The 24038-nt window shown below is 39.3% G+C and overlaps 1 protein-coding gene across 2 annotated transcripts in view; it reads right to left on the bottom strand.

The window, feature by feature from the left end:
* Nucleotides 1–24038, bottom strand: part of FRAS1 (Fraser extracellular matrix complex subunit 1) — a 516652-nt gene that overhangs the window by 133689 nt on the left and 358925 nt on the right. For both annotated transcript variants that reach the window (XM_069594438.1, XM_069594439.1), the window contains exons 29-31: nt 21162–21488; nt 9561–9714; nt 2564–2742 (exon numbers count right to left, since the gene is read on the bottom strand). In XM_069594438.1, the coding sequence (XP_069450539.1) occupies nt 2564–2742; nt 9561–9714; nt 21162–21488 (660 nt within the window). The remainder of the gene's footprint in view (nt 1–2563; nt 2743–9560; nt 9715–21161; nt 21489–24038) is intronic.

The raw sequence follows: 24038 nt of genomic DNA, 5'->3' as shown, positions 1-24038 counted from the left end.
TTCATATTGATGCCTATGAAGGCAAAGGCAGGTCTGAGGATTCTAGTTTGCTGAGGTGACTCCTTTTGATTGAGGTCTTTGCCTCTGTTCTGACTCATTACCTGAGGACTGCTGAGTCCCCAGCTGCTAAAATTGAAATATTAACTTGGGCAAAGGGCACGTCATGTTTGCGCACTCACTGGACATTCAGTGTGCTCAGTGTAATCTAATTTTAATGATTTCCAGGTTTATTTCAGGCAGCTCTCTGGAAAAGCACATTTTTTTACACAATATAAATCGGATGATGAAGATATGTGCACCACGCATCAGGAACAGAATGGATGATAATTTTTTTTAAACACTCTATTTTGCATTGGGGTATACCCAATTAACAATGTTGTGATAGTTTCAGGTGGACAGCAAAGGAGCTCAGCCATACACGTGACGTGAAAGTGTCAGTTGCTCAGTCGTGCCTGACTCTTTGCGACCCCATGGACTGTAGTCTGCCAGGCTCCTCTGTCCATGGAATTCTCCAGGCAAGAATACTGGGGTGGGTTGCCATTTCTTCTCCAGGGAATCTTCTTGACTCAGGGATCCAGCCTGGGTCTCCTGCATTGCAGAAGGATTCTTTACTGTCTGAGCCATCAGGGACAAATATGTATTCATTCTCTTGCAAAGTCCTCTCCCATCCAAGCTGCCACATAACAATGAGCAGAGTTCCCTGTGCTAAACAGTAGGACCTTGCTGCTTATTAGTATGGAAAATAATTTTAACAAGGTGAGCTGTAATGATAGTTTATCCCCAACTGGATTCCTAGACAAAGGAAATGGGCTCAGACTTAGCAGGATTGTTAAGTTGCTTTGACTGATAACCATGAGAGCCTCTTTATATTTTCTCTGATGTGTTCCTAAATCCTTTTCTGTATCTGTGTTTAAAAGTTCTTTCTCATTCATACTTCCTCATTCCTCTGTATTTCTGTTCAATTATTCATTTCTGAATTGTCCTTGACAGAGGATTCTTTAACTGTATGGGTCTTTCCAAAGATTCAGATTTTGTACTTATTTATCAAGTCTAGAATCTTATAATTAGTCAATTCCTCTTTTATGTCTATTGATGTTTTCCTTTTGCTTCTCTCATACTTCACCAGCTTCTTGAATTTAGTATTTAGCCCATTCATTTTCATGCTTTTCTGCTCAATAATAAGAGCTTAAGGCCATCAGTTTTCATCTGAGTATTACTTTGTTCACATCATTTAAGTTTTGATATGTTGTTTTCTCCTAATCAATATTTCTTAACAGTTTTAGAATTAGGAATTATTTAGAAATTCCAAATGCTTTGATTTTTTTACCCTTTTATTATTAATTTCTAATCATATTTCATAACAGAGAATGTGCCCAGTATAATTTCTTGTTCTGTAATTTACTGACAGAATAAATTAAACCAGCCTATGGTCTGGTTGCCACAGTTTGCTCAGGCTACTCTAACAAAAATACCATAGACGGGGTGGTTTCTAAATAATAGAAATGTAATTCTCACAGTTCTGGAGGCTGGAGGTCTGAAATCAGGGTACCAGTATGGCTGGGTTCTGGTGAGGGCCCTCTTCTGGGTTGTAGACTGTAGATTTTTCATCGTATCCCCATGGAGGGCAGCAGAGATTGGAAGCAAGCACTCATGTGACTCCTGTAAGTAAACTAATCCCATTCATGAGGGTACAACCCTCGTGTGTGTGGTGTGTGTGTGTGTGTGTGTGTGTGTGTGTGTGTGTGTGTGCGTGTGTGTTAGTCCCTCAGTGATGTCTGACTCTTTGCAACCCCACAGACTTTAGCCCGCCAGGCTTCTCTGTCCATGGGATTTGCCAGGCAAGAATACTGGAGTGGATTGCCTTCTCCAGACAACCCTCATGACCTCATCTAATTCTAATCAGAGGCACCACCTCCATATACCATCACATAGATGGGTAAGATTTCAACATACTAACTTCAGTTGGACACATTCAGTCTATAGCACTGGTATTTGACTAATCTTAATAAATGATAGTCACACACCCTTACACAGTAATAGCCAGTATTCTAAATGCTTTATCTGTATTAACTCATTAAATCCTTACAATTCATTAAATCCGTACAATCCTATTTTACAGATGAGAAAACTGAAGTTCAAAGATTTTGCCCAAGTAATTTTTCCAAAGCTAGTACATGGCAGAAGTAAAACATAAACCCAATGAGTTTGGCTGCTAAACCCATGACCTTATCATAAGATGGTAAATGTTTCAAAAACATTTGCAAAAAGAAAATAAGATTTTTTTTCTCCATATGGCATTTTAACATTTTGAAAATACTTTTTGCCAAATATTTTAGCAATTATCTATTATAAATCTCTTTGCTATGAAATGATGTAGAGATCATAAGGCTGAATTGGCAAATTAATTAAAAATAAATCTCTTGATGCTACTAGTTACATTTTTTTCCCCTCCCAAATGTGACTTGCAGGCAATCATAGAAAATGACTTGGATCATTTATAAATAAGGGTGAAGATTTTCATCAGACCATCCAGATATCAGAAAATTCAGGAAGCAGATGGTACCTGAAAGCGGAAGGAGTCACTCTGGGCTGGGACCCCTGAGTGCCTGTACCACACGATACCTTCGTTGATATCTTGCTGGGTGAAGGTGCTGGTGGGAGTTGCTGTCCTCCCATCAGGCAAGTGCTGCCCTCCATCTGCAGGGCTGTCTGCAGGCATATTAACCAGAAGGACCACATCCCCTAAGAAAAACACATAGTTAGTGAGGACCCTGGGAGAGGGGAAAGTCAATCAGAACTCTCATCTCCTTCTCTATCACTTTTTTTTTTTAACAGAAAAGATATGGTACACTTCATTTTTATCTAAGGCGAAGGAAAAGACATAAACACAGAACTCAGTAGGTGTCATCAAAACCACCTTTAGACAAAAAATACCCAGTCTTTCAATTAAAAGAGCTAAAAGCCATTCAAGGGCAATTCATGTATGAAGTTACTGACTTGTATCTATTAAAATTATATAAGAAGATTCCAACAGCTGTGAGCATTCCAAATACTGGGCATTGAATAGATTCATTTCTACCCACAACTTTCTATGAACAGAAGATGCTTTCTAACCAGGAAACTTTTGGTGTAAACAAAAGGGGAAACTAGAAAAAAATCAGGAAGAGTTCTATACAATGAAAATAATAATAGCTAATACTGGAATGCATATGACAGGTTCTGCATGAAGCACATCGCATAGTGGTTCAAACCCTGCTCCACCACATAGAGGTGGGAGAGCTTACTTACGTACTAAAAGTCTCTGTCCATCATTGGTGAAAACAGAGTCATAGTACATACTTCACAGGTGCTTAAAAAGAATGTTGGTTATCCTTACCACTGTGTTACTGAATCCTCCTAAAGATGCTATTATCATCTGCATTTTAAAGACAAAGTAATCTGTCTTTAAACTCAGAAAAGTTCAAGAATTTGTTTGAGGTCATGAAGATCCGAAGTGGAGGAGCTGGGATTTGAATCCAAAGCTCATTTTCCTAGTCATGAAACTCTATTACCCATCATGATTATTTTATGTTCACAGACCAACATTTACCTTGATAAATAACTGATCATGTTTTTTCCTCCTCGACTCTCTAAACTTTATTAGAATTGAAGTAATGAAATCTACATCTAAACACCACCACCAACAACACCAATCTGTTTCTGTTGTTTGTTCTTCACCTGGAGCTACTATTTTCTTACAGTGAGATTGCAAATTCAGAAGTGTTATAGAAACAATCAAAATTTCACAAGGAGAATGTTCCTTCAAGTGAAGCCCAAGAAAAAAGAATGGATGAGGTTTAGGAGGGAGGGGACATGGGTGTACCTAGGGCTGATTCTTGTTGATGTTTGACAGAAAACAACAAAATTCTGTAAAGCAAGTATCCTTCAATTAAATAATAAATAAAAAAACAGAAGACACATTCTTGTGAAAATGAATCTAATAGTAAATCTGAAAGAAGCCTCTCTACCACTCTGATATGAAGAGGGAGAGAAGAGTGTGTATGTGTGTCTGTGTCTGTGTGTGTGTGTGTGAGAGAGAGACACACACACAGAAACTGTACATATCTTTTAAATGTTATGTAGAAAAAAAAACAGATCTTAGTGTACGAGACATATTGGGCAATTAACAGTACACTTTGATTATCTTAGAGAAATTAGTTTTCTTTCTCAACAGAAATACTGATTCTAATATTAATATGCACTAAATTCAAGTTGAAAATGAACATAATATCCTAGATAGTGATGAAATACTGAAGTAATGGAAAAACATCAATATTCTTATTAAAATAATCATGTGTAGAATCAACTCACTCTATTTCTTTCTTGGACTGTTTCTCATTTGTACCTAAGTCACAAATTCCATTATCCATCTCTTGCTGGTTCAACTTCTGTTCATAATACCTTGTTAATAAACATGCTTTCCCAGGATGCGGACTGCTTATGAATGTGGGTAGTTGCAAAATATTCTGAGAGGAGATTTCCACAATGAAATTATGGAGAATAGAAAAATATCTAAAGATCAATTTCCTAGATATTCTGCTTTATAACAGGAAAGCTAATTAAGCAGGGTTTTCCTAACAAGTCCTAATGAAATAAACCTATTTTCCAGATTAAAAAAAACCCATTGCCCTACTATGCAGATTAGCAAGAATCATAAGATATTGACTAATCCCATTAATTTCAACTCAGTAAACAGTCAGTGAGCACCTGCTAGGTGCTAACTGCTGTGGTCAGCCCTTTGGGATGGGGGACTCAAAGATCAGTAGGATGATGTTCCTGCCTCTGGAGATCAGCCCCAGAAGCAACTGGGAGCCACTGTGAGAGTTTCAGTAGGTTAATGGCAAGAACTGATTTTTAGTAGAACACAGAACGTATGTGAAAGTTTTGTGAAAGAGGCTGGATTTTAATTTAGAAAACCAATGACAACAGTAGCTAATATTTATGTGGACAGTTTGACCAATTATAAAATTGCAAAACCCAGATGAAATAAACTCAAGTAACAGAGGTAAGACCTGAAAGACATAAACAGATACTAGAATCATTAAAGAAGTGGAAGCAACCGAACTTAACAAGTGTGGCTGTAAAGGGTGAGAAAGAGGGAGGAATCAGATAATCCCCTATTAGGTTGGGTGATGAGTAAGGAAGCAAGGCCACTAAGGAGATGAGCTGGTAGAAGACAAGATGAGGAATTCAGCACTGGGTATGTGGAATCCAAGGTCTCTTTGTGACAAACCCACAAGTAGACAGGGAGAAATACCGATATTTTGTGGAGTTCACTCCTTCCAAGTGAGAGCTTTTGCATTGTAACTCATCTCTGCTTTTATCATAGTATGACAAAATACAAGATGATTCCTTAACTATATGAAAATCCAGGTTTAAAAACAGTCCAGGCTTAAAAAACAGGAAACTATATCTACTAGTGTTTTCCTTGATATTGAAGTCAATATTTTAACCAAGAATCTTGAAGGGGAAAGGTAATAGGTTTTAAGAATTAGAATCTCATTGGAATCACAATGAATTACTTTGGGGTTGAGATAATTTGCAGTGAAGTTTCCTTACACTATGCTAAATAACTTAGAGTTGGCAATGTAAGTCAGATTCTCTCTCAGATGATACTCAAGCTACTTCAATAAAACCATCTCATTTAACTTACTCTCAAATCTGCTAAAGGTACACATATTAATCAACTAGCCTAAACTTACATTTGAAAAAAGTGGTGAGTCTGAACGTAGGTCCTTTATGTGTATACTACATGAGCAATTTAAGGAAAGATATACCCATCTGAATGCAGAGTTCCAAAGACTAGCAAGGAGAGATAAGAAAGCCTTCTTAAGTGAACAATGCAAAGAAATAGAAGAAAACAATAGAATGGGAAAGACTAGAGGTCCCTTCAAGCAAATTAGAGATACCAAGGGAACATTTCATGCAAAGATGGGCTCGATAAAGGACAGAAATGGTATGGACCTAACAGAAGCAGAAGAGATTAAGAAGAGGTGGCCAGAATACACAAAACTGTACAAAAAAGGTGTTAAAGCTCAACTGGAATGTTCCAATGTGATGAGGGAGTGCTTAGTAGCTAGCGTGGCACTGAGGTAAGGGCTCCATAATTCACAAAACCAGGATAGACGGATGTAAGTAGATTTGTGTTAAGTGGGCTTCTGGTTCCCACCACCTTTTTCCACTCTTGAATGGCTCCTAAGGGTAATGTGATTTGATTATTACCAGTGGGGAGCTCTGAACACACAGAAATAGGATTATGTTACTAGGAAGAAGTTAATTAAGAGAGTTATGGGAGAAAAGGGTCAAAATCAAGTCTGTATGGCATTTATCAAGCTGAAATGGCTTAAAAATCACCTCACTGAGCATTGTTCCATTTAATACTTTAACAGACTATTGGGATGGGATACCTTTAAGAAATTTAACTTCTCGATTGTTTTTATGATCAAGATACAGGTAAAGAATTTAATACATCAAATGAGTCAAAGATTTTTAGAGCTGAAAAGACTTAAACATTGTCTAGCTTAAAATCAGTGGGTGAAATATGGCTAAGTTGAATAAGGTCTGTGAACTAATTAGTAACATTGTGCTGCTGCTGCTGCTAAGTTGCTTCAGTCCTGTCCGACTCTGTGTGACCCCATAGACGGCAGCCCACCAGGCTCCCCCGTCCCTGGGATTCTCCAGGCAAGAATACTGGAGTGAGTTGCCATTTCCTTCTCCAATGCATGCAAGTGAAAAGTGAAAGTGAAGTAGCTCAGTCGTGTCCGACTCTTCGTGACCCCATGGACTGCAGCCCACCAGGCTCCTCCATCCATAGGGTTTTCCAGGCAAGAGTACTGGAGTGGGGTGCCATTGCCTTCTCCCAGTAGCACTGTAGTAGTGCTGATTTACTGGGTTTGATTATTGTTCTATGGTGGTGGTGGTGCTGGTTTAATTGCTACGTCATGTCCAAATTTTTGCCACCCTATAGACTGTAGCCTGCCAGGCTCCTCTGTCCCTGGGATTTTCCAGGTAAGAATATGGAATGGGTTGCCATTTCCATCTCCAGGGGATACTCCCCACCCAGGGATAGAACCTGGGTCTCCTGCATTGCAGGCAGATTCTTTACCAACTGAGCCACCAGGGAAGCCCATTGTTCTACGGTTATATAAGATGTTACTATTGGGGGAAGCAGTTAAAGCATATTTAAGAGCTTTTTTGCACTATTTTTGCAACTTTTCAGTAAGTCTAAAACTATTTTTAAGTAAAAATTTTAAAAATTACCTCGTTTCATCTTTCAAAGAAACCTATGGCTCAAGGGGGTCTACTTGCTTTCCTCAAGGTTATACATCCGTAATAAACTACAATCCAGCTAGACTGATTGTTTTATACTTTTGTCAATTATTGATTGGATTATGACTTTCAATGCCTTTGTGGACTCTAGAGTTAAATAAGACTAAGTTAATTTTTTCTTTACCAGAGAAAATACATAATTTTAAGAATCTGATAACCTGAGGAAAAGTGAATTATTATTTCTCTACTATTTATCACACCAAGCAATTTTAATGACTACAGTTTTCATTTTCAAGTAATTACTTATCTCTTGAAAAAAATCTGCTTGTTTGTTGTTTTTATTTTTTATAGCATTTTATCTCCTTACAGTTTTAGTTCCTTCTTCTGTGTTTTTAAATCTTTTAAAATATGCTTATTTCATAGTTTTTGTAAGCTAGTTCCTTCATTTGAAATTCTTTGGGTTTTAATCTTCTTGTTTGTTTTGGTTACGGTACTACAGATTGTTTCCTCATATGTTCTGCAATTTTGAATTCTGAGCTAATCTTCAGTGGTTTTATCTGTGAGAATCTGTGTGGTCTGGAGTTAAGAGTGGGCATTCCACAGTAGTTTCTACATTTTTCTGCAAGGGACCCAAGAAGTATCATTGGCCTGAGATCAATTTTCACATTATTGCCTCAGCTTTGGGTTTCTCAGACAATGCAAATGGTATAACAGAACTTTGGGTCTTCAGGAAAAACAGGCCTGAAGTTCTGAATTCTTAGTAGGCATTTTTTGTTCTACTCTGAGCCCTGGGGAACACTGGTAGTTTCTTTGCCATCTATCTGTGCTGGTGAGCTTCTTGTCTTAATTCCAGCTTTCTGTCTCTGCATGGGCATTAAATCCCAAGCCCCTCCGTGTTACTGAGACATATACAACCCGTCTCAGAGAAGACACGCCATCAGCTCCTGCCCAGGTTTGCAGTTCCTTCTCTGTTTCTTGCACCTGGAGATTCTTCTGTATCCTTGAGGGATCAGCTATGAGTGCCTTTTAGTTCTTCATCACTTTTATCCATCATTTCTAGGTGATAATGATAGGTTATCACACTCTACCATCTGTCTGGAAGTGGAAGTAACAATGGAAAACTTGAGAAATGCTTTTATGTAAAGACTTTTTTTAAAAAAATAAAAAGAAAGTCACAAGAAGAAAGCAGGTGAGGGGGAATTTCCTAGTGGTCCAGTGACTAGGACTTGGCATTTTCACTGCTGGGGCCAGGTTCAGTTCCTGGATGGGGAACTTTCACAAGCCAAGTGGCAAAAAAAAAAAAAAAAATCAGTGATGGAAACAAGGTAGAGTTTAAGAACCTGAACTTTGACATTCAGTTCAGTTCAGTTCAGTTGCTCAGTCGTGTCTGACTCTTTGCGACCCCATGAATCGCAGCACGCCAGGCCTCCCTGTCCATCACCATCTCCCAGAGTTCACTCAGACTCACATCCATCAAGTTGGTGATGCCATCCAGCCATCTCTTCCTGGGTCGTCCCCTTCTCCTCCTGCCTCCAATCCCTCCCAGCATCAGAGTCTTTTCCAGTGAGTCAACTCTTCACATGAGGTGGCCAAAGTACTGGAGTTTCAGCTTTAGCATCATTCCTTCCAAAGAAATCCCAGGCTTGATCTCCTTCAGAATGGACTGGTTGGATCTCCTTGAAGTCCAAGGGACTCTCAAGAGTCTTCTCCAACACCACAGTTCAAACGCATCAATTCTTCAGCGCTCAGCCTTCTTCACAGTCCAACTCTTACATCCATACATGACCACAGGAAAAACCATAGCCTCGACTAGACAGATCTTTGTTGGCAAAGTAAAGTCTCTGCTTTTCAACATGCTATCTAGGTTAGTCATAACTTTCCTTCCAAGGAGTAAGCGTCTGGTAGTAAAGTCTGGGTTAATTTAGCTCCCACCATCTATGAAGAAAGAGACCGTTTTTCACATTCCCACTGTGCTCTATCCTCACCCTCAAGTGCATTGGCTCTAAAGGGAAGTTGTTTTAAAACTTACATTTTAGGTTTAAATATACTATGTTTACATTACTTAGCATACTACCTAGTACCTGATACGGACACAGTGTGATAGTGCTCTTTGATTATTCTTTCTTTAAAGGAGATGTGTTTGAAAGACAAGTTCATTGGAAACACAACCTGGCTGTGTGGCATCACACAGAAGCGAGTCCAAGACTGCTGAAAGCAATGATGAAATCATGACAAAGGAAAAAAAAAGTTACCAAATTGGGGGTGGTCCTGTGTGATTTTGTAGATGATTTCTGCAGCACTGGCACCTGGAGCTTCTGCCTGTAAGATTCTGTTAGTAATCTGCAGCATCCCACCTTCTGGAACCCATACCATTGAATTAGCCACAAGCCGAAGACCTCGATCATTCTAGAATAAAAAGAGAGTACAGCATTAGGTTCCCTGGTTCATATCTGGGTGTCCCGTTGGTGATTTTGGCTTGCCTGGTGGCTCAGTGGTAAAGAATTCGCCTGCCAATGCAGGACATGAGGGTTAGATCCCTGGGTCAAGAAAAAGGAATGGAGAAGGAAATGGCAACCCAGTTCAATATTCCTGCCTGGAAAATCCAATGGACAGAGAAGCCTGGCAGGCTACAGTCCATGCAGTCACAAAAGAGTTGGCCGCAACTGAACAACAAAAAAAATAAGGTATCAGTCTTTAAAGATATAAGTTATTAGGTCCTATTCCTGCTAAATGTTGTCTAAAAAGAGAGATTCATAGCTTTAGAGTCACACTGTGAACAATATGTATATGTGTAGATATATACACCTGTAAGTATATAGGTAGGTAGGTATATATCCTGCTTTTTTCTTCTAATTTCTCATGAGCAAATAACTTGTATCATTTAGAAAGACTAAATCTCTCCATTTCTTTATTTCATCTGTCCATCTAACTGTCCTTCCATCTTCCCCATCCATCTATATTCAACAACTATTCATTAAGCCTCTATTATATGCCAGATCTTTTGCTGGAGGACTGAGGTATATAAGCCTGGCTGAAATAAGACCTCAGTTTCAGAACCTACAGTCTAGCTGGGCAGATAGACATATAGTTAGGATGCATCACAAGTGAGGCTTCAGCAGGGCACCATGAGAGAATAAAGGAGACAGGAGATATCCTCTTGGAGAAGGAATGTTCAGGAAGGCTTTCCTAGGGAAATGCCACTTAATTCTTGAATGACCGAAAAAGGCTTTTTCTAAGTGAATAAAAGAAACAGACTCCGGGAAGAGGGCCTAGCCTAAGCAAAGATATTAGCCAATGCAATGTGTGCTTAATAAACTATCCAAGTGTCCAGACAAGAAAAATTTAGGGAGCCAGGGGAAGCGAAAGTCGCTAAGTTGTGTTTGACTCTTTGTGACCCCATTGACTGTAGCCTGTCAGGCTCCTCTATCCATGGAATTCTCCAGGCAAGAATACTGGAGTGGGTTGCTATTTCTTCCTCCAGGGGATCTTCCTGACCCAGGGATGGGACCCTGGTCTGCCGCATAGCAGGCAGATTCTTTACCATCTGAGCCACCAGGGAAGCCCGAGCAAGGGGAGGGGATGAATAAAAAGTGAACTTAATGTTGGCTAGGAGAAGGTGGAAGCTTCACCAACAGTCTCGCGTTAGTGTGTAGGCCCTGTAAAGTTAACATGAATCTTCAGGGAAGGAAGAGGATGATCAGGTCTGGGTTTTAGAGAACCTCCAACAGCAAGAGATGGTAGGGACTAGGGCTGGGATGAGTCTGGGGCTGCAGAAACCATTTAACACGTTCTTGTAACGGCTTAGGTGAGAGAAGACAAAGGTGATTGCGGTGGGAATGAATAGTGTTTTTAATTTCTATCTCCTATACTTTAGAAAAAGAGGAACAGATTCTGGAAACACTGCAGAGGCCAAACTGATGGGCCTGGATGACTGATCGAAAGTGAAGCCCTTAGAAGCAGCAGTAGGGAACAGCTGACTGGTAGACATCACCTCGTTAGTGCTCCCGAGAAGGCAACCATTCTAATTGCTAAAGCTAATGTCATTAAGAAGTGCTGCCACTCCTGATTTGCAGGTGCACACCTCTTCCAAGCTTCCTAATTGACATTTTCCACAGGATGGGATTAGTGAGACAGCCTGTGCTCTGGTTTCATTTTTCTTACTTTCACAATCGGTAAATCTGATATTTCAAAATAGGGCATTTCAGAAGGGATGTTATTTTAAATGACTGCTGTTTCAAATATGCCAATAAATAGGACGGAGCAAACAGCACGCCCAGGAGGAGAATATTCGGAACACAAGACAACAAGTATTCCTTTGCTGCCACTTGAATGAGAGCATTTGTCCCTCTCAGGACGTGGCCACAGACATTTTTACCACAATCACTGAGAAACTGAGTCAGTGCCCAGGAGAATGTGGTTGCTGTTGCCAACACACCTTCTATGTGATTGGTAATCAAGGGCAAAATCACGCCTGAATTTTCACAATTCAGATGGCATATTATTTATGAAAATATCAAGATACTCCCCACACTTGGCATGTCACCTACCGGAATTCTGGGGGAAAGGGACCTATTAACTGTGTGTATGTTGGTCGCTCAGTCATGTCTGACTCTTTGCAACCCCGTGGACTGTAGCCCGCCAAGCTCCTCTGTCCATGGGATTCTCCAGGCAAGAATACTGGAGTGGGTTGCCATTTCCTTCTCCACTATTAACTAGCAGTTTTATATAACATAATAATTACTTGAACCCAGGAATATTAATTGCTAGAAATCTTTCTAACAGCACCAGCCTCATCACACCTGATTCTGTGATGGAGATCAGTCACACACCAACCACCATTTTCTTGGACTGATGAGTAGTATGGTTTTTCGCATTCCAAACAAGTAAATAAGCACTGTGCCCTGAATGCATATCCCCAGATCTTTCTTCTACTGCATTTCTACATTGACTACACTTTATCAATTCAATTCTTTGTAACTCCTGTCTGAGTGTCAATTTTTAAGAAACAGTTCTTTTTGCAACTCAGTGTTCAGAAACCAGCACCATCTGGAAGCCTCTTACAATTTCAGTCTCTCAGGCCCCATCCCAGACATTCTGAAGTAGAATCTTCATTTGAATTTTTTACTAGTTTTATTGAAGTATATTTGACAAAGAAAAATTGTATATATTTAAAATATATAACTTCCCTGGTGGCTTAAAAGCAAAGAATCTACCTGCAATGCAGCAGATCTGGGTTCAGCCTCTGGGTTGGGAAGATCCCCTGGAGGAGGGCATGGCAACCCACACCAGTATTCTTGCCTGGAAAATCCTATGGACAGAAGAGCCTGGCAGGCTATAGTTCATGGGGCCACAAAGAGTCAGACACAACTGAGCAACTAACACTTAGTTACTTAAGGTATATAACGTGATGTTTTGTTGTATGTATAAATTGTGAAATGATGAACACAATCAAGCTAATTAAGCCTTCCACCACCTCACAGAGTTATAGACTTTTGTGTATGATGGAAACACTGAAAATCAACTCTTTTAGCAAATATACAACACAGAATTCTTAAGCATAATCACCATACTATACGTTAGATCTACAGAATCATTCATCACTTATGACAGAATCTTTCTGCTCTTTGACCAACATCTCCTGGTTTCCCCCACTCCTAGCAGCCATCGTTTTACACTGTTTTTATGAATTCGAATTCTTTAGATTACAAATGTGAGATAGTGCAATCTACAGGGGCTTCCCTTGTGGCTCGGCTGGTAAAGACTCTGCCTGCAATGGAAGAGACCTGGCTTTGATCCCTGGGTTGAGATGATTGCCTGGAGAAGGGAAAGGCCACCCACCCCAGTATTTTGGCCTGGAGAATTCCATGGACTGTATATTTCATGGGGTTGCAAAGAGTTGGACACGAATGACCAACTTTCACTTTCAGCTTATTTTATAAGCTCGTGTCTGCAGTCACAAACGACAGCATTTCTTTTCTTTTTAAAGGCTGAGTAACATTCCATTGTATATACAACCACATTTCCTTTATCCATTCATCCACACTTAGGTTGTTTTTATATCGTGGCTATTGTAAATAGTCCTGCAATAAACATGGGAGTGCAGATATCTCTTTGAGACACTGACTTCATTTCCTTTGGACATATATCCAGAAATGGGATTGCTGGATTATACAGTAATTCTATTTTTAACTTTTTAAGGAACATCCATACTGTTTTCCACAGCAGCTGTACCAACTCAGAATTCCACCAACAGTGTATAAAGGTTCCCTTTTCTCCATACCTTCACCAATACTTGTTATTTGTGTCTTTTTGTGAACAGCCTTCTAACAGATGTAAGATAATATCTCATTGTGGTTTTGATTTGTCTTTTCCTAATTACTGATTTTGAGCCCCTTTTCATGCATCTTTTGGCCATTTGTATGTCTTCTCTGAAAAATGTCTATGCACCTTCTTAGCTCCTTTTTAAATCATTTTTTTTAGCTATTGAGTTGAGTTCCTTGTATATTTTAAATATTAACCCCTTATTGGATAGATGTTTTCAAAATTTTCTCCCATTCTTTACTTTGCCTTTTCATTTTGTTGATGGTTTCCTTTGGGCACAGCATTTTAGTCCCACTTATGTTTTAATAAAAATCCCCAGGAGATATGGAATCATGCTAAAGTGTGAGAAGTCTGGCCCAAGGACAGAGATCACAATGGGTTTAGAATGCTTCTCCCAAACTCCATAGACAAGCCTTTAAGAATATTTACATTTATAACAGAGTAATACATATGCCTCTGTTCTGGAACTGTTTGTTGACAGTACTTAAGAAGAAATGGACAACCATCCAAGGAAAAGAAGTATAATTCTTCACATTTATTATGATGAAGATGATTTTGTCAGTTGCTTTCTTTTGGGGTAGGGTCCAGGGAAGATTCAAGAAGAAAAGAATAGAAGTCTGTGCACCATCTTTTTCTATAGCTAACATGTCCTAAACAAATTTGAATCTACTTTCCCCAGTGGTTCTGACATTTTGCAATTTCTTTATCTCCTTATACAGGCACATCTTGGAGATACTGTGGATTTGGTTCCAGACCACTGCAATAAAGCAAATATTGCAATAAAATGAGTCACACAATTTTTTTGGTTTCCTGGTACATGTATAATTATGATGTACCTTACGGGGCTTCCCTGGTGTCTCAGATGGTAAAGAATATGCCTGCAATGCAGGAGACTTAGGTTCAATGCCTGAGTCAGGGAGATTCCCCCTGGAAAAGGAAATGGCAACCCACTCCAGTATTCGTGCCTGGAGAATTCCATGGACACAGGAGCCTGGCAGGCTATGGTCCATGGGGTAGCAAAGAGTTGGACATGACTGAGCAACTAACACTTTCACTTTACATGATACTGCTGCTGCTAAGTCACTTCAGTCGTGTCTGACTCTGTGCGACCCCATAGACAACAGCCCACCAGGCTCCCCTGTCCCTGGGATTCTCCAGGCAAGAACAATGGAGTGGGTTGCCATTTCCTTCTCCAATGCATGAAAGTGAAAAGTGAAAGTGAAAGTGAAGTCGTGTCTGACTCTTCGCAACCCCATGGACTGCAGCCCACCAGGCTCCTCCATCCATGGGATTTGCCAGGCAAGAACATTGGAGTGGGTTGCCATTTCCTTCTCCAATGCATGAAAGTGAAGTCGCTCAGTTGTGTCCGACCCTCAGCGACTCCATGGACTGCAGCCTTTCAGGCTCCTCCATCCATGGGATTTTCCAGGCAAGAGTACTGGAGTGGGGTGCCATTGCCTTATCCTTACATTATACCATAGTCCATTAAGTGTCTTTAAAAAAACAATGTACATACCTTAATTAAAATTTATTGCAAAAAATGCTAACCATCATCTGAGCCTTTAGCATGTCATAATCTTTAATAGTAACACCCCAAATCACTGATTATCATTAACAAATATAATACTAATTTAAAAGCTTGAAATATTGCAAAAATTACCAAACCATGTTACGAAGACATGAAGTGAGCAAATGCTGTTGGAAAAATGGCCTTGACAGACTTGCTCAATGCAGAGTTGCTGCTGCTGCTGCTAAGTCACTTCAGCCATATCCGACTCTGTATGACCGCATAGACGGCAGCCCACCAGGCTCCTCCGTCCATGGGATTTTCCAGGCAAGAGTACTGGAGTGGGGTGCCAATTTGTAAAAAACACAATATTTGCAAAGCACAATAAAATGAAGTATGCCTATAGGTTTTTTTTTTTTTTAATGGTACACATATCCTTCTAAGTTCAAGAAATTAGCCATAATTTCAGTTGAAGAATCTTCTGCCTAGTGATGTTTTATCTATTCTTCAGGGTACCACATTAGAAGGAAATGAAATCTCAACAAGGGATATGGGGGCATAATTAAAATAGTGATTTAAATTAAATAGTTCTAATTCATTTCATAAAACAACAGGCACACAGAAATGCTGGTAATAAAGTTTAGCTATTATATGCTGCATCACAAACAAAGATTTTAATTTTGTAAACCAGAAGTAAAGGCACATGACTTTATCATTTGGAGGAAAAATCCCACAAACAAAACGGAAACTCCCTCCCTCCCCAGTTAAAGATTGGAACATAAATGATGAGCTCAACTATGATGGTGTACCCCAACCCGACTTTATTCAATACAAAATGGCTATAATTGGCTATAACAGCAACCCTCACATATTATTTATTCTATAAGAAATAATTTATAATGGCTCATTTAAACCATGGCTTTTAAAATGCAATCTTGGAAGTCACAGTGGATTTTAGGGAAGGATTATGTGAGGTGACACCTATAAGCTGAAACACAGATGCCATCTACCAGAATGAAAAACAATGAAACGATAACTTCACTGTTTTGTGTTTGCCAATGTGTGTATATGCCTCAGAAACTGCAGCTTTGGATCAAGAGTACAGAACCATTGTTCCATGTAAATTTCAACTGCTTTATAAATGAACAAATACATGAATATTTTGTAATTGACAAACACCTTTCGAGAGTATACTCTGAATGATGTACCTTACAAGATGCTAAATAGAACCAGCTCAACAAGTCCAAAACAGGTAAAAACCTGATATGTGGTGAGGCTTTACTTATTTATGAGGGAGGAAGACTCTTTTTCAAGGAAACAAACATTTTCATGCCATTGATATTTATAACTCTCACCAACACCCTTGTAATCAAACTGTGTCCCTGTAAGACAGGTTTTAAGAAAATTGAGGGAAAGCACAACAGGGCTTTTTAGCTGCACATGAGCCTTACCAAGGCCAAACAGCCAGAGAAGGCTTTCAGCAATAGAATTTTCCATCCAGGTCATAGCATGACACTTGGGGGTTTTTAACATCAACGCATTACCCAGTTGCAGAAAACTGCTCAAACAACAACAAATGAGGTCAGAAAGATCATCAGATTTATTCCCAAAGCAGAAAAAGAGGCATGATTTTCAGAGATGCTTTAATTAAATAAAAAGGTAATTCCTTGAAAGCCCAGCAGTGGAGAGAAATCTGCCAATAACCCAGGCTTCTCCCTGCCTACATTTTAGCCCTTATTAGACCCTGATTGTTTTAGAATCGTATCTCTACAGGCTTGAGTTTGGTAATCCACCCAATTAATGAAAGCCTATTCAGTAGAGCATTCTTTACTACCTTTTAATCTTTTTGAATTCTTTTGCCTCCTTCCCCCAACAGAACATGTTTCAACATCAGTCTTGGGCCTGTTTTCTCCTCAGCAACTCAGTATAAGCCTGGAGGGTAGCAGTCAAGTTTACTCACTGCCAGGCCAAGGATAAAAACATAAATTTTGGGAAAGTAACACAGAATCTGGTAAATAAGAGTGGAACCGACAGCTCTTAGCCACAGTTTCAGATGGGCCATTCCAGCATCAGCAGAAGAGCCCAGTAGGCTGATGAATCTGATGCAAGGAATCTACTCAAAGGTAGGCTTACCTCCAGCTGTTGCCTCCACCCACCTATCTCTCCATCCAACAGAAATGTACTAAGCTTCCACAATGTGTTTGGATCAGGGCTCCAATACTGAAACAGTTCCTGCTCTCACAAAGCTTCCTTTTTCCATTCCTCCTTCAATTTCCATCTATCTTACTAGATTAAGCTCTCTGTTGAACAACACTGGGATTAATTTGTACATTCATTCACTAGGAATTAGACCTAAAATCCTTGGTCATTCTATTTAAGCCACCAGCTAGACATCGGCCAGTAACTGTCCTCACCCCAAATTTAATACACAGGTAGCCTCGGGGTAAGGACTTTGATGCTCTCTTCAGAAATGGCTAGCAGAACAAAATCAGTCATGGCTGACTATGTACCTATTGGACGCCACTAGCAGTTAAGGCAATTTTTTCTTCTCGGGCTTGGGTAGACTTACGATTATAAATAGCTTCACTCATTTCAAGATGTGGTAAGTCTACAGGGAAGATCTGGAGAGGCTTGGGGCCCAGACTGCTTGGATAGGACATTGAGAAACTGACTAAATTATTGTCTCCATTCTGTCCATTACGGGGATAAGAATATATATGACCAAAAACACTGGGGAAAAATGAGCTAGAATGTAAAAAAGCCATATGGCTAAGTGTGAGGAGACAGAACATGCTTGATTTGAAATCTCAGATCCATCACTAAATAACTTTTGGAGAGATAAACATTTTTAAACCTCTTTAAATGTTTTTAAACCTCCTTTATTTCAGTTTCCCCTTTTGGAAAATTAAAGATAATAATTCGACAAATTCCCTATAATGATCTTGAAGATCAAAAAAAGTAGTTCACATCAAGCATTACTGCCCAATGAAAGATAAAACAAACACAAAATTTCTTCCACCAATAGTAGAATATCCTTTAAAGGTAATAAGGTTACATAGCCTCTATTTTAACCTTCTTCACTAGGATATTGTAAAGATGAGCAGAACAGATGTCAGAAAAAAGCACTCTGAATTCCTGAAAGAAGATACAGTCTACATTTGTAAAATATCTTCAGGATGAGACTGACATGTTTATTATTCATACATTCTAATGGCTGCCGGGGCTCTGCTAGCTGGTTTCACTTTTCTAATTCATTGGCTTAGAAGCCATTAGCTCACCTGATGGACAGGTAAGCACAGCACTACATGAGATAGAGGCATGGAAGGGGGAGGGGGGAGGACAGTCACATGACTCCCAGCTTGTAGGCAGTATAAGGATTCTCAAGTTCTATGCTTAAGCCTAATTTATAAATTAAAAATCTGTTTTTCTTTGTCATGTTTTGGTATTCAAAACATCTAAAATCCTAGAAATACCCTTCAGTCATGGGCCATGATGGTGCAACACACTGTACTAAGCTCCAAACATGGAAACTGAAACCTTGATAGGAAGGGTGGCTGCTAGGGTTGCACTGAAATCCTGTAACAATCTTAAAGAAACCGAGAAGGAAGAACAGGAAACGTTCTGTGTCTGTCTAGACTTCACCTCTTCAGAAGTAAGCCTCATTTTCCAGGGCAATTGCAAGAGGGTGATAATTAGAATTAGCTTCAAGGTGGCTATCTGCCAACTTGATCTCATCATCAGCCTTCGCCTCCTCCCACCCGTCTCATCCCACCATCACTGTTTTCAACAGCTGAAAATAATGAGACCAGAGACTGAGAAACCATCTGGCAAACCATATTAGATTCAGCTCTTCACCTTCACAGGGATCAATTGCAAATTGTAAGTGATCGCTGGTGAGAAAGTGACAAGTGATTTCTAAACTGTCCTCAGCACATCAATCTCTCTAGCTAATCATCAGTGACACTTCAATAGGTGCTGATATTTGGAATGAGAAGTTATAAAAAAAATGATAAGTCTCCCAACCTGCCATCATGGGAAAGAGTCATTCTTGCTTTTACAGAGAAAAGAGCTTCGAGTGAAATATCATCAAGTAATACATGACTTTGAAAATATTTTTCGATTAGCATGGGCTAGCCCATTTGTATTTCCCTAAATGTGGTGGCCATCCTATTAGCAGTATCCAAAATCTTTTATGTTGTACATGGATGAAATTGTCTAAAATGGCTATGTATTAATTTTAATAAGTTGGAAAAAAAATTAATTCCACATTAAATCCAGGATTTCACAAGTGCTATTTATTAGGAAGAAGTCATGATTTTAAAAAAGTAAGTTGAATCACTAATCACGAGAGAAATATAAAGCAAAACTACAATGAAGTATCATCACCTCACACTGGTCAGAATGGCCATCAATAAAAAACCTACAAACAAGAAATGCTGGAGAGGGTCTGGAGAAAAGCGAACCTCCCTACATTGTTGGTGGGGATGTAAATTGGTACAACCACTATGGAAAGCAGTATGGAGGTTCTACAGAACTACAACATGATTCAGCAATCGCACTACTGGGCATGTACCCTGAGAAAACTACAATTAGAGAAGATACATGCACCCCAATGCTCACTGCAGCACTATTTACAATAGCTAAGACACGGAGGCAACCCAAATGCCCATCAACAGAAGAATGGATAAAGACAATATGGTATATGCACCATTGTGCATAGGTGGGATATATACACAGCAGAATAGTACTCAACCATAAAAAAGAATGAAACAATGCTATTTATGGACCTGATGGGTGGACATGAATGGACCTGACCTAGAGATTGTCATACTGAGTAAAGTAAGTCAGACAGACAAAGACAAATATATGAGATCGCTTATATGTGGAATCTTAAAAAATGGTACAAATGAACTTATTTACAAAACAGAAATAGAGTCACAGATGTAGAAAACAAGCTTATGGTTACCAAAGGGGAAAGGTGAGGGGGGTATAAATTAGGAGATTAGAATTGAGATATACACACAACTGTATATAAAATTGATAACTAACATGGACCTATTGCAGAGCACCGGGAACTCTACTCAGTACTCTGTAATGATCGACATAGGGAAAGAATTTAACAAAGAATTGAATATATGTATATGTATAACTGATTCATTTTGCTGGACACCTGAAACTAACACATTATAAATCTATACTCCATAAAAATTATTTTTTTAAAAAGTGGTGGTTGTGGTGCTTTAGTTGCTAAGTCGTGTCTGACTCTTGCAATCCCATGGACTGTAGCCCGCCAACCTCTTCTATCCATGGGACTCTCCAGGCAAGAATACTGGAGTGAGTTGCCATTTCCGTCGCCATTTAAAAAAGTAAGTTGATTTAGATAAAAGTATCCTGTAAGTAATAGGACAGGCACTCATGGATACAGCAAAAACCCAGGGAAGTGGTATGGGGATGACTTAAGCTGAGAACCACTGCTCTTTACTGGGCATCTACCTGCTAGGCCAAGGAGTCCTATGATTACTAAAAGAGAGAGTTTCCTTATCCTGTTTCAGCTGGACTAACAGATGGCTGAACTCAGCTTTTTTTGATTCATTATAATCTGACTATAGGCTTCATGTCACACGAGCCATTTTAAAAGAGCAGATAAGAACAGGGGTCTAATTGATTCTTATGATCATGCTCAGGAAGGAAGCCAAAAAAATCAGTGGACAATGAGGTATTTTCATGGCAGCAAGTCAACACAAAGGTTCAGAAGTGTCCCTTTTGCAGAGAACATGGGGACAGTTCTTTTGGACCAAGGGTGCTCCACACAAAATATATACCATCCCCCTGAGACTGAGTAATGTGTTCTTATAATCTCTGAATGTCCTAAAAGAACCTCCATAATAGGTTCTTAATAAATGTTTGAATATATAAATAACTACCTGCATCTTAAATTTATAAACATCGCAAAATAACATCATTGATATAACTTTAACTTTATATCTAGGTGCAAGGAAACTGTAGCTTTAGGAATGAGGCCTACCTTGGGCACGGTCCTTATGCGAAACAGTATATTTTGAAAGGAATGTCCATCATTGGCCTGCAAGACTGTGATGTCAGAAGTGCTATCTGAGCCATCGTGAACATACTGGAGAAGGCCCCTAGAGAGCTCATCCAGACGAAACTGATAGATAGGGGCCGCGGGGGACTGGAGCGTTTGGAGCAACTGGCCGTGAAGTGGAGGATCAAGCACCTCCATCACCACATCCTGTGGGTTGTCATCATCTCTGATGTCAAGCAGCTGGGTGGTGATGGTTCCCCTCTCTCCTCTGTTGATATGGAGGACCTCATTCCTCAGAACATAGGGAGCCTGTGGAGTTGAAGGGAAGGAAGAGGGAAGGCACTATTAGCAGGAAAATAGAGGACAATCCAGCGGACCAGAAGTCAGTTGTGTGTAGCCTGATTGCTGTTTCTGTGCTTTTTAAGGAAATCTAGATGCTCCTACCAAATGCCGAACTCTTGCATAGTCAAAGCATTTGTTAGAGGTGCCGTCCATCATAGTAAGCACTGCAAAGGAGGTTACTTCACACCTCTGGTTCTGGAGGTTTCTCAAGCCACTGTCTTGATTAACATAATATCCCCTGCATTGTAACTGAGATCAGTGTCAGGGAACTCAGTTGCTTCATTCAAGAGACTATAATTCAAAAAGATACATGTACCCTTATGTTTATAACAGCACTTTTCACAATAGTCCAGATATGGAAACAACCTAAATGACCATCAACAAATGAATGAATGGGTAAAGAAGATGTGTACATAAAAGTTAGAGAAAGACAAATATCATACAATACTACTTACATGTGGAATCTAAAATACTGCACAAATGAACCTATCTACAAAGACTCACAGACAGAGAGATCTGACTTGTGGTTGCCAAGAGAAGGGGGAAGGGGAGGGATAGACTAGGAATTAGGAGTTAGTACATGCAAATTATTACATTTAGAATGGATGAATAACAAGGTCTTACTGTATAACTCAGGGAATTATATCCAATCTCCCAGGAAAAACCATAATGGAAGAGAAAGTTTTAAAAAGAATGTGACGATGCGTGCATGCTTAATCTTGTCCGATTCTTTGCAACCCCATGGACTGTAGCCCACCAGCCTCCTCTTGTCCATGGGATGTTCCAGGCAAGAATACTGGAGTGGGCAGGAATACTGGAGTGGTTTACCATTTCCTTCTCCAGGGGATCTTCCCAACCCAGGGATCGAACCCACGTCTCCTGTGTCTCCTGCATTGATAGGCAGGGTCTTTACCTGCTTAGCCACCTGGGAAGCTCAAAAAGAACTATATATGTGTAAAATTGAATCACTTTTCTGAGCAGAGATTTGTACCACATTGTAAATCAATTATGCTTCAGTAAAAAAATGAGGGAAAGGGGGACTAACAAGAGGTATGGAATTTTGGCATCTGTGTTGGGAATTGTGTATTTCACTCCAGGCTATGTTGCAGCATGCTGACTTGAAGTAAGATACTTCACTGTGAATTCCTGCTATTCTGGTCTTTCTCAGTAATTTTCTTCAAGCTGTCACATCCATATTTTGAAGGTACCCACCCCAACTCAGGTTATAAAGCCTGATAAGATCATGGTCTGTGTAAGGCAACCACCTGGCTAATCCATGTGGCAAATTTTAATGTGTTTTCCTTAAGATTATCAGGTTTCCCCTGACCAACTTCAGTAAGCAGATAAAATGTTCTTTCAAGAGATAAAACTTAATGAACCACAACAGAAAAAAAAAAAAAAAAAACCTCACCAAAAAAAAAAAAGAAGAAGAAGCCAAAGAAAACATTATCTTAGTTTTTTATATCATTTGAAATTAAACCATCTAGGACTTTTTCAGCATACTGCCTTCTTGACTCCAAATGGCTTTCTTTTAAAAATACCCTCCCTGGCCTCCTGCAAATTTCAATATCTATTAAAGTAATTTCTAACTAATGCATCTCTATAATAATCACATGATATGAAATGAGAAGATAGCTACTCCTCAGGATTCCTGAGTGAGATTTCAAAAGCTGCAACCTTATATACGGGAATGAGTGGCCCCTCAGAGTCTGAAAGAGGAGAGGTCAAAGGTGATGTCAAAAATCTATAAATGAAAAAGATCAAATTAACTCATGTAAGAAAATTTCAAGGAGGTTCAAAATCATCTTGAAATATCACAGAAATGTAAAGAAACAAAAATATGTTAAAATTAATTTCTAAAATTCCATTTTAAAGAGTTAAAATGATACAAGTTTCTCATGTAATAAATAAAAGATACCTTTACTGTCTACTTAATTGGTTTGGGGAAAGCAAACAAAGAACAGAAAACCATGGCAACTTGGCATCTCAGATTATGAAGTCACTTACCAAAACCAACCCATCTTTTATTCACCTAATTAGAGTAACTATATTAGCACAAACAAAAAGAACAAAACAGTACATCTGAGCTTAAATACTGAGAAACATCTAAGTCAGTAAATCCTGAGGCTTGGTAGCACTCTGACCCATATTTACAGAGATTACATTTTTGTTTAATTAAAACAAAATTCACACTCTTAGCCCAACCCAGAGGTCAAATTAATTTAATATCAATTTCTAATCATTCCGCAACTTCAGTCATCACTGAAGTGAGAATGCCATTAAGAATCGCTGAGCTTGGCTGTGAATACCATTTGGCAGCCACTTCTGGGTCAAGTCTATGGTATTTTCACTTTTGAACCAAAAATATAAAAATAACAGTTTTAAAAACAATGATCTCATATCCTTCCTTGATCCTACCTAGATCTACTATTTAGGTAGTTCAAGTTCCCCCATGCTGATACCCCAGTCTCTCGCTGTTCACAATGTCAGAATATATTGATTTTCCTCCTCTCTTTG

The sequence above is a fragment of the Ovis canadensis genome, chromosome 6, assembly GCF_042477335.2.
Source record: "Ovis canadensis isolate MfBH-ARS-UI-01 breed Bighorn chromosome 6, ARS-UI_OviCan_v2, whole genome shotgun sequence".
NCBI lineage: Eukaryota > Metazoa > Chordata > Mammalia > Artiodactyla > Bovidae > Ovis > Ovis canadensis.
This window is presented reverse-complemented; position numbering and strand designations above follow the sequence as displayed.